This window comes from Schistocerca nitens, chromosome 1, assembly GCF_023898315.1.
Source record: "Schistocerca nitens isolate TAMUIC-IGC-003100 chromosome 1, iqSchNite1.1, whole genome shotgun sequence".
Lineage (NCBI taxonomy): Eukaryota > Metazoa > Arthropoda > Insecta > Orthoptera > Acrididae > Schistocerca > Schistocerca nitens.
In genome coordinates, this window is record NC_064614.1 from 413,398,809 (window position 1) to 413,413,932 (window position 15,124).

Here is a 15,124-nt window from a genome sequence, read left to right on the forward strand (position 1 = left end):
TATGTAATTCCATATTCCGAGGTGCACAGTGTCAAGAGTGCGCCGAGAATATCACATTTCAGGCGTTAGTTATCACCAAGGAGAACGCAGTGGCCGACGGCCTTCACTTAACGACCGAGAGCAGCGGTGTTTGCGCAGAGTTATCAGTGCTACCAGACGAGCAACACTTAGTGAAATAACCGTAGAATTCAGTGTGGGACATGCGACGAACGTATCCGTTACGACAGTGCGGCGAAATTTGACATTAGTCGGCTGTGGCAGCAGACGACAGACGCGAGTGCCTCTGCTAACAACACGACATCGCCTGCAGCGCCTCTCCTGGGCTGGTGACCATATCGTTTGGATCGTAGACGACTGGATCAGTGCGGCCTGGTCAGATGAGGCACGGTTTCAGTTGGTGACAGCTGACGGTAGGGTTCGCGTGTGGCACAGACCGCGTGAAGCCATAGGCGCAAGTCGTCAATAAGGCTCTATGCAAGCTGGAAGTGGATCCATCATGGTCTCAACTGTGTTAACGTGGAATTGACTGGGCGCTCTGGTTCAATTGAACCGATCATTGACTGGAAATGCTAATGTTCTGCTAGTTGGAGACCATTTGCAGCCATTTGTGGACTCATACGAACAACGATGGAATTTTTGTGAATGACAACGCGCCATGTCGCCGAGCCACAACCTTCTCTAAGGGCTTGAAAACATTCTGCACTATTCAGGCGAATGATTTGGCCCCATAGATCGCCCGACATGAATCCCACGGAACATTTATGGGACATAATCGAGAGGTCAGTTCGTGCACAACATCCTGCACAGACAACACGTTCCCAATTGTGGACGGGTATAAAGGCAGCAAGGTTCAGTATTCCTGCAGGTGTCTTCCAACGTCTTGTTAAGTCCATGCCACGTCCAGCTGTTGCACTATGCCGGTCAAGAGGCGGTGCGACACGATATTGAGAGGTATCTCGAGAGTTTTGTCACGTCAGCGTATACGGCTGTTTTTGCTGTGCATCTGCATGGCGATCCGAAGTAGGAACTGTGCTGTCATCACTTTTTTTTGTTTATTCGCTGCCAGGATGATTTTGGAGGCGGCACCTGATCCGCGCCGAGCAGCTTCGGCGCGGTGCTGGGGCGCGTCTCGTGTTGCGACGACCCGCTGCGGAGCGACAATCGCGGCGGCGGAAGCGCCTATCGCGGGCCGGCCGACTTTCCGCAGCTATCGCCGCCCGCACAGCCCAGGAAGCCCGCCAGACGCCGTATCGCAGGCCTCCGGCCTTCCCTCCAGTTAATAATACGACGGCTGGCCGCCTGCGCCTGCTGGCGCGATACGTGCATTACTTACGTATCAGCTCGTACGAGGAAGACGGCGCGAACGGCCACAGGCGTGTTTGATTCACCAGAGAGAACAGAAATGTCCAAATGGTTCAAATGGCTCTGAGCACTATGGGACTTAACTTCTGAGGTCATCAGTCCCCTAGAACTTAGAACTACTTAAACCTAACTAACCTACGGACATCACACACATCCATGCCCGAGGCAGCATTCGAACCTGCGACCGTAGCGGTCGCGCGGTTCCAGACTGTAGCGCCTAGAACCGCTCGGCCACCCCAACCGGCCAGAAATGTCCAAAACTACTGTGCACTGGCAGGCGCTCAACAAAAAAATAAATAAATAAAATAAAAAATAAAAAACTATATTCTGAGAAAACATACCGAAAATATTCCGAAAATGGTGGAATCTAAGATGTCACTGAGCCACCTGTATACTGCTCCGTGTAGGTACCCCAAGTGGTTAGACTTAAAGTGCAGCTTCTCACATATGCCCAGTGTGGGCTCTAATTATTGTATGGCAGCGAAACTTAGTAGATATTCTAAAGCCTAGTTTACACGACGACATTGGGTTGCGCCACTCGTTGTGTGGAACGAGTTGCGGACGCAGGTGGTTTCATATACAGGGTGTTACAAAAAGGTACGGCCAAACTTTCAGGAAACATTCCTCACACACAAAGAAAGAAAATATGTTATGTGGACATGTTAGAGCTCATTTTATTACTTCTCTTCAAATCACATTAATCATGGAATGGAAACACACAAAAACATAACTTACCAGTGTGACTTCAAACACTTTGTTACAGGAAATGTTCAAAATGTCCTCCGTTAGTGAGGATACTTGCATCCACCCTCCGTCACATGGAATCCCTGATGCGCTGATGCAGCCCTGGAGAATGGCGTATTGTATCACAGCCGTCCACAATACGAGCACGAAGAGTCTCCACATTTGGTACCGGGGTTGCGTAGACAAGAGCTTTCAAATGCGCCCATAAATGAAAGTCAAGAGGGTTGAGGTCAGGAGAGCGTGGAGGCCATGGAATTGGTCCGCCTCTACCAATCCATCGGTCACCGAATCTGTTGTTGAGAAGCGTACGAACACTTCGACTCAAATGTGCAGGAGCTCCATCGTGCATGAACCACATGTTGTGTCGTACTTGTAAAAGCACATGTTCTAGCAGCACAGGTAGAGTATCCCGTATGAAATCATGATAACGTGCTCCATTGAGCGTAGGTGGAAGAACATGGGGCCCAATCAAGACATCACCAACAATGCCTGCCCAAACGTTCACAGAAAATCTGTGTTGATGACGTGATTGCACAATTGCGTGCGGATTCTCGTCAGCCCACACATGTTGATTGTGAAAATTTACAGTTTGATCACGTTAAGCCTCATCCGTAAAGAGAACATTTTCACTGAAATGAGGATTGACACATTGTCGGATGAACCATTCGCAGAAGTGTACCCGTGGAGGCCAATCAGCTGCTGACAGTGCCTGCACACGCTGTACATGGTATGGAAACAACTGGTGCTCCCGTAGCACTCTCCATACAGTGACGTGGTCAACGTTACCTTGTACAGCAGCAACTTCTCTGACGCTGACATTATGGTTATCGTCAACTGCACGAAGAATTGCCTCGTCCATTGCAGGTGTCCTCGTCGTTCTAGGTCTTCCCCAGTCGCGAGTCATAGGCTGGAATGTTCCGTGCTCCCTAAGACGCTGATCAATTGCTTCGAACGTCTTCCTGTCGGGACACCTTCGTTCTGGAAATCTGTCTCGATACAAACGTACCGCGCCACGGCTATTGCCCCGTGCTAATCCATACATCAAATGGGCATCTGCCAACTCCGCATTTGTAAACATTGCACTGACTGCAAAACCACGTTCGGGATGAACACTAACCTGTTGATGCTACGTACTGATGTGCTTGATGCTAGTACTGTAGAGCAATGAGTCGCATGTCAACACAAGCACCGAAGTCAACATTACCTTCCTTCAATTGGGCCAACTGGCGGTGAATCGACGAAGTACAATACTGACGAAACTAAAATGAGCTCTAACATGGAAATTTAGCGTTTCCGGACCCATGTCCACATAACATATTTTCTTTCTTTATGTGTAAGGAACGTTTCCTGAAAGTTTGGCCGTACCTTTTTGTAACACCCTGTATGAGTGTAGACACGGCGACACCAGTATACACTTCAGTTTCGTCGTTTTGTGGGTCCCTGAGTCGTGTCTGAAATGAAAGTTTTGGCAGCTGCAGGTCGCACGACTTGTGATGGAGTTAAAGCTTGTTGCGTGGAATCGCTGCATAAGAAAAAAATAAGAAACGTGTTACGATACGTGACTGGATGAAGAAAAGATGTCAGCTCGGTTGTTCAGCATCCTTGCTGAAATAATTTATAACGGACGATCCAAGAAGTTCTTTTAATTATCTTAGAATGTCACCAGAACTGTTCACGTTTCTTCTAAATAGAGTTAATTATGTAATAAGGAGTAAAGGTACTGCAATGTATGAAGCACTGTCCCCAGAACTGAAATTACATATGATATTGCGTGCATTATAATCGACAACACTCGGCATGCTATAAGATAAGGTTTTAGTTGGAGATGACGCTTTTTCATTAACACCAACAATTATTAACATTAATAGTAATAATTTTTAACATTGGCAACAATAATTGCCGGCCGCGGTGGCCGTGCGGTTCTGGCGCTGCAGTCCGGAACCGCCGGACTGCTACGGTCGCAGGTTCGAATCCTGCCTCGGGCATGGGTGTGTGTGATGTCCTTAGGTTAGTTAGGTTTAAGTAGTTCTAAGTTCTAGGGGACTTATGACCTAAGATGTTGAGTCCCATAGTGCTCAGAGCCATTTTTAGCCAACAATAATTACTCGAAGCGGGCCGCATTAAGAAGAGAATGGTTTGCAAACTACTCTTGAAGAGAGATATTTACAGTGGCAATATTTCAAAATTGTAACATATGTTAACGGGGAGCACTGCAGCGACGTTTTAAACAGATGAATATTGAATAAAGAATGCAGCTTCTTGAATTTGCACAGCTTTCCCTCCTGTCAACAATATTTCTTAACAAAGAGTTGGCCAACTCGAACGATAGGATTTTAGTCTTGTAGACAAGAGCATTACCACAGTGAGAATTACGCTTGCTTGTATTTTTCTTAATTCAGTTGTATATGTGCTCCTAACTCAAAAATTTTTCCCTGCAGCTCAGATATTGTCAAAAGATCTATGTTATGATCGCACATCACGGTCTCAGCGGCAGCAATATGTTGCTCATTTTTGTAATCAGCATCACTGAAATCCTACACACATAACCTCAAAACTCATGCAACTAGTGTCGCCAAAGTTGGAACACGCCAAAAGTGTTTAGTTTCACCAACGATTTGCGCAAACGCGCGGCGCGCATGCGCAGTGGCCAGTAGCGCAGTTTACCTGCAACCTAGTGTCGTCGTGTAAACTAGGCTTAACCGATTTAAGCTGGAAAAAATAGTTCCAATTTTGACCACCAGGTGCAAATATGGCACTGTGAATGCATGAACGACAGTACAAACGTTTCCACGTGTAATGAATTAGGAACGGAATGAGTGCAGAAAAGGTCAAACAAGTGAGAAAGGCATAATGTTGGTTTTATTATTAACCGCCACTTTCACAGTTTGTTAAATATCAGCATCAGGGGCTTCGACGGGATATTGTACAGCGCCAGATACGCACCTGGTGGCGAAAGTTGGAACTAATTTATTACAAGCGTGGATCGATTCCCCATAAACGCACTAGCATAGGTACCACGGTTCACTGCAGTGCGATGATTACAGGCCACACTGGACCTCTGTGATGACCTGTTCTTTAATTAAAACCACCCGGTAGTTTACTACACTACCTGACAAAGTGAAGCATTCTCATAATGGCAGGTGCAAACGAAATGAATCTTCACGGATTGTGCAGCAATCTGACGTTATTTCAGTAGTTGCAAAATTGAGTCAAATGCAGAAACAGCTTGGTAGTATGAGCCCACTTGTCAGTATGACGTTGCGCTCCCTCTGGCCTGGAAGCATGAACCGATTCTGTAGAATTTGCAACAACTTCAACTGTTTTACATTGTTCGCTTTTGCATTACTAAACTGTGTCTGTAAGTTTATTATTTTGTGATTTATATTTTATTTGTAATATTAAAACACTAACTACATCGGCTGGTAGTTGAATGGGTACTTAAATGAACTTTTGAACAAGCAGCTGTCTATGCTTCTGCATCCTACAATGGCTGTCATTCCTCAAGAAGCACGTTTCAACTGGAAACATTGCGAACCCTACATTTTATCATTAAAAGAATCCCAGCTCTTGATTCGGCCAAATTGGGAAACAACACTCACCTTGTCCCGAAGCGTCTTCTTCGCCGAGCAGCCAGATCTCATCCTCGTCGAAATGAGCGTCTCCTCCTCTCCCTTCCCCCGGGAAGAAGGCGTGAGCGAGGATCTGCCCTCGCCCGTCGAAAGGGAAACCGTCCCCGTGGTACAACCTGCGGAACGCCCAATTCTTTGTCAAGGACTGTCTACATACATCAGATGTAGGCACTTCATCGCCATGCTTATACAGGAGGACTTCAAAAAGTAAGTTGCACGTTATTACGGCAGGCAAGAAAGTAATTTTTACTGACTGTTGCACTGCACTTCAGAGTGACACAGATACATGACACCATTTTTCAATGTAGACACCGAGTCTCTGCAAATAACATTCTGAACGTTCTACAAATCTTACAATTCTTCGATGATAGAAATTCTCTCTTTGCTCTCGGAGCCATTTGAAAACTCCTGTGTGAACATCCTGATAGTTGAAAAACATGCGAGTGTTGCGAATCAGTTCCTCGACGCCCTGGACGTTGTCGTCTGCGATCGATGGTCCCACAGGTGGTCAAACGTACACTACTGGCCATTAAAATTGCTACACCAAGAAGATATGCAAATGATAAACGAGTATTCATTGGACAAATATGTTATACTAGAACTGATTTGTGATTACATTTTCAAGCAATTTGGGTGCATAGATCCTGAGAAATCAGTACCCAGAACAACCACCTCTGGCCGTAATAACGGCCTTGATACGCCTGGACATTGAGTCAAACAGAGCTTGGATGGCGTGTACAGCTACAGCTGTCCATGCAGCTTCAAGACGATACCACACTTCATCAAGAGTAGTGACTGGCGTATTGTGACGAGTCAGTTGCTCGGCCACCATTGACCAGACGTTTTCAGTTGGTGAGAGATCTGGAGAATGAGCTGGCCAGGGCAGCAGTCGAACATTTTCTGTATCCAAAAGGCCCGTACATGACCTGCAACATGCGGTCGTGCATTATCCTGCTGAAATGTAGGGTTTCGCAGGGATCGAATGAAAGGCAGAGCCACGGGTCGTAACACATCTGAAATGTAACGTCCACTGTTCAAAGTGCCGTCAATGCGAACAACAGGTGACCGAGACGTGTAACCAATGGCACCCCATACCATCAGGCCGAGTGATACGCCAGTATGTCGATGACGAATACACGCTTCCAATGTGCGTTCGCCGCGATGTCGCCAAACACGGATGCGACCATCATGATGCTGTAAACAGAACCTGGATTCGTCCGAAAAAATGCCGTTTTGCCATTCGTGCCCCCAGGTTCGTCGTTGAGTACACCGTCGCAGGCGCTCCTGTCTGTGATGCAGCGTCAAGGGTAACCGCAGCCATGGTCTGCGAGCTGATAGTCCATGCTGCTGCAAACGTCGTCGAACTGTTCGTGCAGATGGTTGTTGTTTTGCAAACGTCCCCATCTGTTAACTCAGGGATCGAGACGCGGCTGCACGATCCGTTACAGCCATGCGGATAAGATGCCTGTCATCTCGACTGCTAGTGATACGAGGCCGTTGGGATCCAGCACGGCGTTCCGTATGAAACCTCCTGAACCCACTGATTCCTTACTCTTACAGTCATTGGATCTCGACCAACGCGAGCAGCAATGTCGCGATTCGGTAAAACCGTAATCGCGATAGGCTACAATCCGACCTTTATCAAAGTCGGAAACGTGATGGTACGCATTTATCCTCCTTCCACGAGGCATCACAACAACGTTTCACCAGGCTACGCCGGTCAACTGCTGTTTGTGTAAGGGAAATCGGTTGGGAACTTTCCTCGTGTCAGCACGTTGTAGGTGTCGCCACCGGCGCCAACCTTGTGTGAAAGCTCTGAAAAGCTGATCATCTTCTCCCTTTCGGTTAAATTTCGCGTCTGTAACACGTCATCTTCGTGGTGTAGCAATTTTAATGGCCAGTAGTGTATTTGTGCATGAGAACTGAATAAGGTGGATCCATTGCCCCTTCCTTTCCCTTCTTTTCTACCCCTCTCCACCTTTAATTTACATATAAAGTAACACAGCTGTGGATTCTGCGTGGTGCACAAGTACGTTCGACCTCCAATGGGAGTCTCAGAGTAACGAACATGAAGGAAATGGACAGGGATGGCGGATAGGTAGCTCTCGGTGGGAATCTGGATCGGCCGTGAGGCGTGCCGAGATGTCCGTGCAGTTGCGATAGGGCTGTCCCGAACGACTCAGTGATTAACGCACCTGGCTAGTAAGCAGGACATCCCGGGTTCGAATCCCGATCCGGTCCACATTTTCACTCATCGCCACCGGTTTCACGTAACGTCCCGATGCAGCTGACAGCAGTGATCCCCTCCCTTCCCTTTCCTTTCCTTTCTGCCCTCTGCACCTTCAATTTACATCCCGCATACTTCAACTTTGGAGTATGTTTCCAGTTGCTGCACCCTTTTCTTCACACACTACGCACATATTTATCGCAGCGCAGCAGAACTGTCTGCAGCGGGCCCATAACATTTACTTAGTCCTGGCAATGCGCCAATCTTGCTGCGTAATGGTCTTACCGTTGGCGGACGTACGTAGCTTACTTCTTGAAGTCCTATCGTAAAACCGAGCGAGGTGGCGCAGTGGTTAGACACTGGACTCGCATTCGGGAGGACGACGGTTCAATCCCGCGTCCGGCCATCCTGATTTAGGTTTTCCGTGATTTCCCTAAATCGCTCCAGGCAAATGCCGGGATGGTTCCTTTCAAAGGGCACGGCCGACTTCCTTCCCCATCCTTCCCTAATCCGATGAGACCGATGACCTCGCTGTCTGGTCTCCTTCCCCAAACCAACCAACCAATCCTATCGTAAAACACCGATACATCTAAAAACGCATATTATTAGCAGCCTGCGGCGTGACTTTATGTAAAGCCACTTCTAAGAAAGAAATTAGGATTTAACGCCCGTCGACATCGAGGTCATAAGAGCCGGAGCACAAGTTAGGAAGGTTTGAAGGTTGGGAAAGGAAAGCCGCGATGCCCTTTCAAAGGAACCATCCCAGAGCATTCGCCTGCAGCGATTTAGGGAAATCACGGAATATGTAAAACATGTGGCCGGACGCGGATCTGAACCGTTGTCCTCCCGAATGTGAGTCTAGGGTGCCAACCACCGCGCCACATCGCTCGGTTTTAAGAACAAGGGTGAACTTTATACAGTTCCGAAGGCGCAGGAGTAGATGAAACGTGAGATTTCTCTCCTGATTACAAACTAAGAGCTGATTTGTATTAATGCCGATGAGTGATAAATGGATATGCAGTGCAGTGTTGTTTGGACTGTTTTGGACGATTATCAAAATGAAAGTGAATAAACGATGAAAATCGGTACGTACAGCCATTTTTAGGGCTCCATACCTCAATCGGAAAAAAACGACGTCTTATAGAATCACTCTGATTCTATCCGTCCGTCTGTCTGTGTATCTGTGTCTGACGGTTAAGACCCATTTTTCTCCGGCACGGTTAGACGTATCAAGTTGAAATTTGGGTCACATACTGAGGTCTACGTTCCCTTGGCGGTGTAAAAAATTAAAGCTTGTGAGTCAATAAACTAACAGATACCGCCATTTATATCACATATTTTGATACTCGCGAACTCACTGACCAAACCCATAGTTTACTTCCCGTTGACCTAGAATCATGAAAGTTGGCGTGAAGCAAAGTTCCACTGCAGAAGTAAAGGAAAAATCCGTAAATTGTTGATTTGTCATCACAATCCACGAATTTTCTTTTTTTTCGTCGTACTATCCGACTGCCCACCTGTGCGCCTCTTAAGAAGCCTTTTTCTCAGGATCGGGTAGACGTATCAGGCTGAAATTAATGTTAGATACTGAAGTCTACCGTACTTTCATGTCGTAAACAATTTAAGCTTCTAATTCGCTGAAATCAAAAGTGCGGCAGTTTATGTCACATATTTTGATATCTTACTAGTATCGATATCGATAACAAGAAAAAAAACTGTCTACATTCTCGATTCCCGGAAGCTCGTAAGGAAACCTCGGTGCGCGAATCTTACAAGCAGTTATCCGAATTGTTTTCTTTCATATCATCAAATACGTGTTCAGTTTAAAGCCTTCATCCGTACGGACTGATCACCGACACAGTGTCACCTGGGCTCACTGTACGAAAGAGGATAACTTCGTGACGATCTGTGCGCCGTGCCAAATAGTAGTGACGCAACCTACTGCTCTCGCAGCTACTCGCAACTACTGCTTACAGGTCGAGCACACTGCGTTCGCAATACCTGCTGCGGGGTGTGTATATCCGTATTGTGCGGCATTGACGTATCGGGGTACGGCGACCGGAGTGCGTGCTTTGGGCCCCGTTCTCACGGAGAGTGCAGAATTTTGAGTGACAATGAAAATAAGCGAGGGCGAAAAAAGAGGGTGAAGAAGGAGAGGGGCGAAAAAGAGGAAAGGCTGATACAAAAATGAGAAGAGAGCAAAGATGTGTGAGAGGAAATCAATAAATGATTCGGACTGGCCTCGATTGAGCAATAGTTCTGTAAGACCTGTATCTACTGGGTAAGTAGACGCTTTTTTCTTTTCAGCTACTAGGTGGGTGAATGTTCTTTCTGTGACATCAGACATGCTAACGAAATTATGAAGAAATCATTACATTTTCGTAACAAACTTACAAGTTTACACGGTTTGATTGGTTTGGAGTTCGGCTTTGGAAGTGATAGTTTAGAAACAGGTAGTCAAAGTGTTTTACTCTTTAATTACTTTTTCAAATGATAGAAGTTTAATGACATTATAGCCACATCTTCAGGTACGAAGCTGTTGACCTAAAGAAGACACAAAAAATGCGATTAAAACTATCCAAAAACAGGAACTATATTGCTCTAGTGTTGCTGCCCGCTTTGCCTGAAAAGATGTAACATACACGTCTGGTAAGCCTGTAGAGCTTGGAGGATCTTTCCCACGTTTTATAATGCCTGTTCTTATTCTGCATTTCCTGTTTCTAGGGTTGTGTCTTTCTATAGTTCCAACGGTTATTTCAGTCACGACGGCTGCGTACTATGGGACGCCAGTTTTGTGCCGGAAGACCTATTACTTACCCTTACTGAGTTTTTAAGGACATTTTGTGTTGAAAGGTCTGTTTATCTCACACGCCAATCAGAATTAAGTCAATTCGATAGTTCCCATTTTCGCATAGTTCTAGTTAGATTGTTCTATCTTCTTTTGATCAACAGTTTGTCACCTGAAGATATATATCATGTAACTAGTTGTGATTAATAAGTCACTCGGACGCAGCTGTTGCGATTTTCGTAATTTGAAATGTATCATCATAGCTGTGGTTGAACATCATGTCAAGATTATGTAAATCCACTTTGTGTAAATAGAATGGGGACTGCGCCTCGTCGAAGACTTGAATATAGAGACGAAGAGCCGTAATTTTATCTAATAATTTTATTTATCTACCAATTTCGGTGCCTCAATTACACCATCTTCAGGTCACGATACACGAAACTAGTTAAGTCATCTAGTCTTTTATGTTGTTGTAAGGACCACTACAACCAACTGGCTTTCATAGATTTCTAAAAATTTCTCGGTCAAAGTGGACTGTACATACCTCTAACGGCAACTCTCGCCTATTTTGCGATTTTGCTGCTTTGCCACAAATAAGAGTAATTAACAGCGCCGGATGGGAGGAGGGATGCAGTCAGGATTAAGGAGTAATGTCAGCGGGTAGCACGGGGCAGGGGTAGGCGCGAAAAGTCTAACTTTGCCCTAGGGGCCAATTACCCTAGTTACGTCAATGATGTGCAGGATATACAGGGTGATCAAAAAGTCAGTATAAATTTGAAAACTTAATAAACCACAGAATAATATAGATAGGTAAAAATTGACACACATACTTGGAATGACATGAGGTTTTATTAGAACCACCCCATATTGCTAGACGCGTGAAAGATCTCTTGCGCGGTCGTTTGGTGATGATCGTGTGCTCAGCCGCCACTTTCGTCATGCTTGGCCTCCCACGTCCCCAGACCTCAGTCCGTGCAATTATTGGCTTTGGAGGTACCTGAAGTCGCAAGTGTATCGTGATCGACCGACATCTCTGTTGTTGTTGTTGTTGTTGTTGTTGTGGTCTTCAGTCCTGAGACTGGTTTGATGCAGCTCTACATGCTACTCTATCCTGTGCAAGCTTCTTCATCTCCCAGTACCCACTGCAACCTACATCCTTCTGAATCTGCTTAGTGTATTCATCTCTTGGTCTCCCTCTACGATTTTTACCCTCCATGCTGCCCTCCAATACTAAATTTGTGATCCCTTGATGCCACAGAACATGTCCTACCAACCGATCCCTTCTTCTGGTCAAGTTGTGCCACAAACTTCTCTTCTCCCCAATCCTATTCAATACTTCCCCATTAGTTATGTGATATACCCACCTAAGCTTCAGCATTTTTCTGTAGCACCACATTTCGAAAGCTTCTATTCTCTTCTTGTCCAAACTATTTATCGTCCATGTTTCACTTCCATACATGGCTACACTCCATACGAATACTTTCAGAAACGACTTCCTGACACTTAAATCTATACTCGATGTTAACAAATTTCTCTTCTTCAGAAACGTTTTCCTTGCCATTGCCAATCTACATTTTATATCCTCTCTACATCGACCATCATCAGTTATTTTACTCCCTAAATAGCAAAACTCCTTTACTACTTTAAGTGTCTCATTTCCTAATCTAATTCCCTCAGCATCACCCGACTTAATTCGACTACATTCCATTATCCTCGTTTTGCTTTTGTTGATGTTCATCTTATATCCTCCTTTCAAGACGCTATCCATTCCATTCAACTGCTCTTCCAAGTCCTTTGCTGTCTGACAGAATTACAATGTCATCGGCGAACCTCAAAGTTTCTATTTCTTGTCCATGGATTTTAATACCTACTCCGAATTTTTCTTTTGTTTCCTTTACTGCTTGCTCAGTATACGGATTGAATAACATCGGGGAGAGGCTACAACCCTGTCTTACTCCCTTCCCAACAACTGCTTCTCTTTCATGTCCCTCGACTCTTATAACTGCCATCTGGTTTCTGTACAAATTGTAAATAGCCTTTCGCTCCCTGTATTTTACCCCTGCCACGTTTAGAATTGGAAAGTGAGTATTCTAGTCAACATTGTCAAAAGCCTTCTCTAAGTCTACAAATGCTAGAAACGTAGGTTTGCCTTTCCTTAATCTTTCTACTAAGATAAGTCGTAAGGTCAGTATTGCCTCACGTGTTCCAGTATTTCTACGGAATCCAAACTGATCTTCCCCGAGGTCGGCTTCTACCAGTTTTTCCATTCGTCTGTAAGGAATTGGTGTTAGTATTTTGCAGCTCTGGCTTATTAAACTGATTGTTCGGTAATTTTCACATCTGTCAACACATGCTTTCTTTGGGATTGGGATTATTATATTCTTCTTGAAGTCTGAGGGTATTTCGCCTGTTTCATACATCTTGCTCACCAGATGGTAGAGTTTTGTCAGGACTGGCTCTCCCAAGACCGTCAGTAGTTCCAATGGAATGTTGTCTACTCCGGGGGTCTGGTTTCGACTCAGGTCTTTCAGTGCTATGTCAAACTCTTCACGCAGTATCGTATCTCCCATTTCATCTTCATCTACATCCTCTTCCATTTCCATAATATTGTCCTCAAGTACATCGCCCTTGTATAGACCCTCTATATACTCCTTCCACCTTTCTGCTTTCCCTTCATTGCTTAGAACTGGGTTTCCATCTGAGCTCTTGATGTTCATACAAGTGGTTCTCTTCTCTCCAAAGGTCTCTTTAATTTTCCTGTAGGCAGTATCTATCTTACCCCTAGTGAGATAAGCCTCTACATCTTTACATTTGTCCTCTAGCCATCCCTGCTTAGCCATTTTGCACTTCCTGTCGATCTCATTTTTGAGACGTTTGTATTCCTTTTTGCCTGCTTCATTTACTGCATTTTTATATTTTCTCCTTTCATCAATTAAATTCAATATTTCTTCTGTTACCCAAGGATTTCTACTAGCCCTCGTATTTTTACCTACTTGATCCTCTGCTGCCTTCACTTCATCCCTCAAAGCTACCCATTCTTCTACTGTATTTCTTTCCCCCATTCCTGTCAATTGTTCCCTTATGCTCTCCCTGAAACTCTCTACAACCTCTGGTTCTTTCAGTTTATCCAGGTCCCATCTCCTTAAATTCCCACCTTTTTGCAGTTTGGTTCAAATGGCTCTGAGCACTATGGGACTCAACTGCTGAGGTCATTAGTCCCCTAGAACTTAGAACTAGTTAAACCTAACTAACCTAAGGACATCACAAACATCCATGCCCGAGGCAGGATTCGAACCTGCGACCGTAGCGGCCTTGCGGTTCCAGACTGCAGCGCCTCTAACCGCACGGCCACTTCGGCCGGCTTTTTGCAGTTTCTTGAGTTTTAATCTACAGGTCATAACCAATAGATTGTGGTCAGAGTCCACATCTGCCCCTGGAAATGTCTTACACTTTAAAACCTGGTTCCTAAATCTCTGTCTTACCATTATTTAATCTATCTGATATCTTTTAGTATCTCCAGGGTTCTTCCATGTATACAACCTTCTTTCATGATTCTTAAACCAAGTGTTGGCTATGATTAAGTTGTGCTCTGTGCAAAGTTCTACCAGGCGGCTTCCTCTTTAATTTCTTAGCCCCAATCCATATTCACCTACTACGTTTCCTTCTCTCCCTTTTCCTACTACCGAACTCCAGTCACCCATGACCATTAAATTTTCGTCACCCTTCACTATCTGAATAATTTCTTTTATTTCATCATACATTTCTTCAATTTCTTCGTCATCTGCAGAGCTAGTTGGCATATAAACTTGTACTACAGTAGTAGGTGTGGGCTTCGTATCTATCTTGGCCACAATAATGCGTTCACTATGCTGTTTGTAGTAGCTTACCCGCATTCCTATTTTCCTATTCATTATTAAACCTACTCCTGCATTACCCCTATTTGATCTTGTGTTTATAACCCTGTAGTCACCTGACCAGAAGTCTTGTTCCTCCTGCCACCGAACTTCACTAATTCCCACTATATCTAACTTTAACCTATCCATTTCCCTTTTTAAATTTTCTAACCTACCTGCCCGATTAAGTGATCTGACATTTCACGCTCCGATCCGACATCTCAAGGGATGCTGAAAGACAACATCCGACGCCAATGCCTCACCATAACTCCGGACATGCTTTACAGTGCTGTTAACAACATTATTCCTCGGCTACAACTGTTGTTGATGAATGATGGTGGACATATTGAGCATTTTCTGTAAAGAACATCATCTTTGTCATACTTTGTAATGCTAATTGTTGCTATTCTGATCAGATGATGCGCCATCTGTCAGACATTTTTTGAACTTTTGTATTTTTTTGGTTCTAATAAAACCCCAT

General features: G+C 44.9%; 1 protein-coding gene across 3 annotated transcripts in view; it reads right to left on the reverse strand.

Annotated features, from left to right (window-relative positions):
* Positions 1–15,124, reverse strand: part of LOC126249838 (matrix metalloproteinase-2-like) — a 935,541-nt gene that overhangs the window by 39,819 nt on the left and 880,598 nt on the right. For all 3 annotated transcript variants that reach the window (XM_049951509.1, XM_049951511.1, XM_049951510.1), the window contains one exon: positions 5,706–5,851. In XM_049951509.1, coding sequence (XP_049807466.1) covers positions 5,706–5,851 — 146 coding nt within the window. The remainder of the gene's footprint in view (positions 1–5,705; positions 5,852–15,124) is intronic.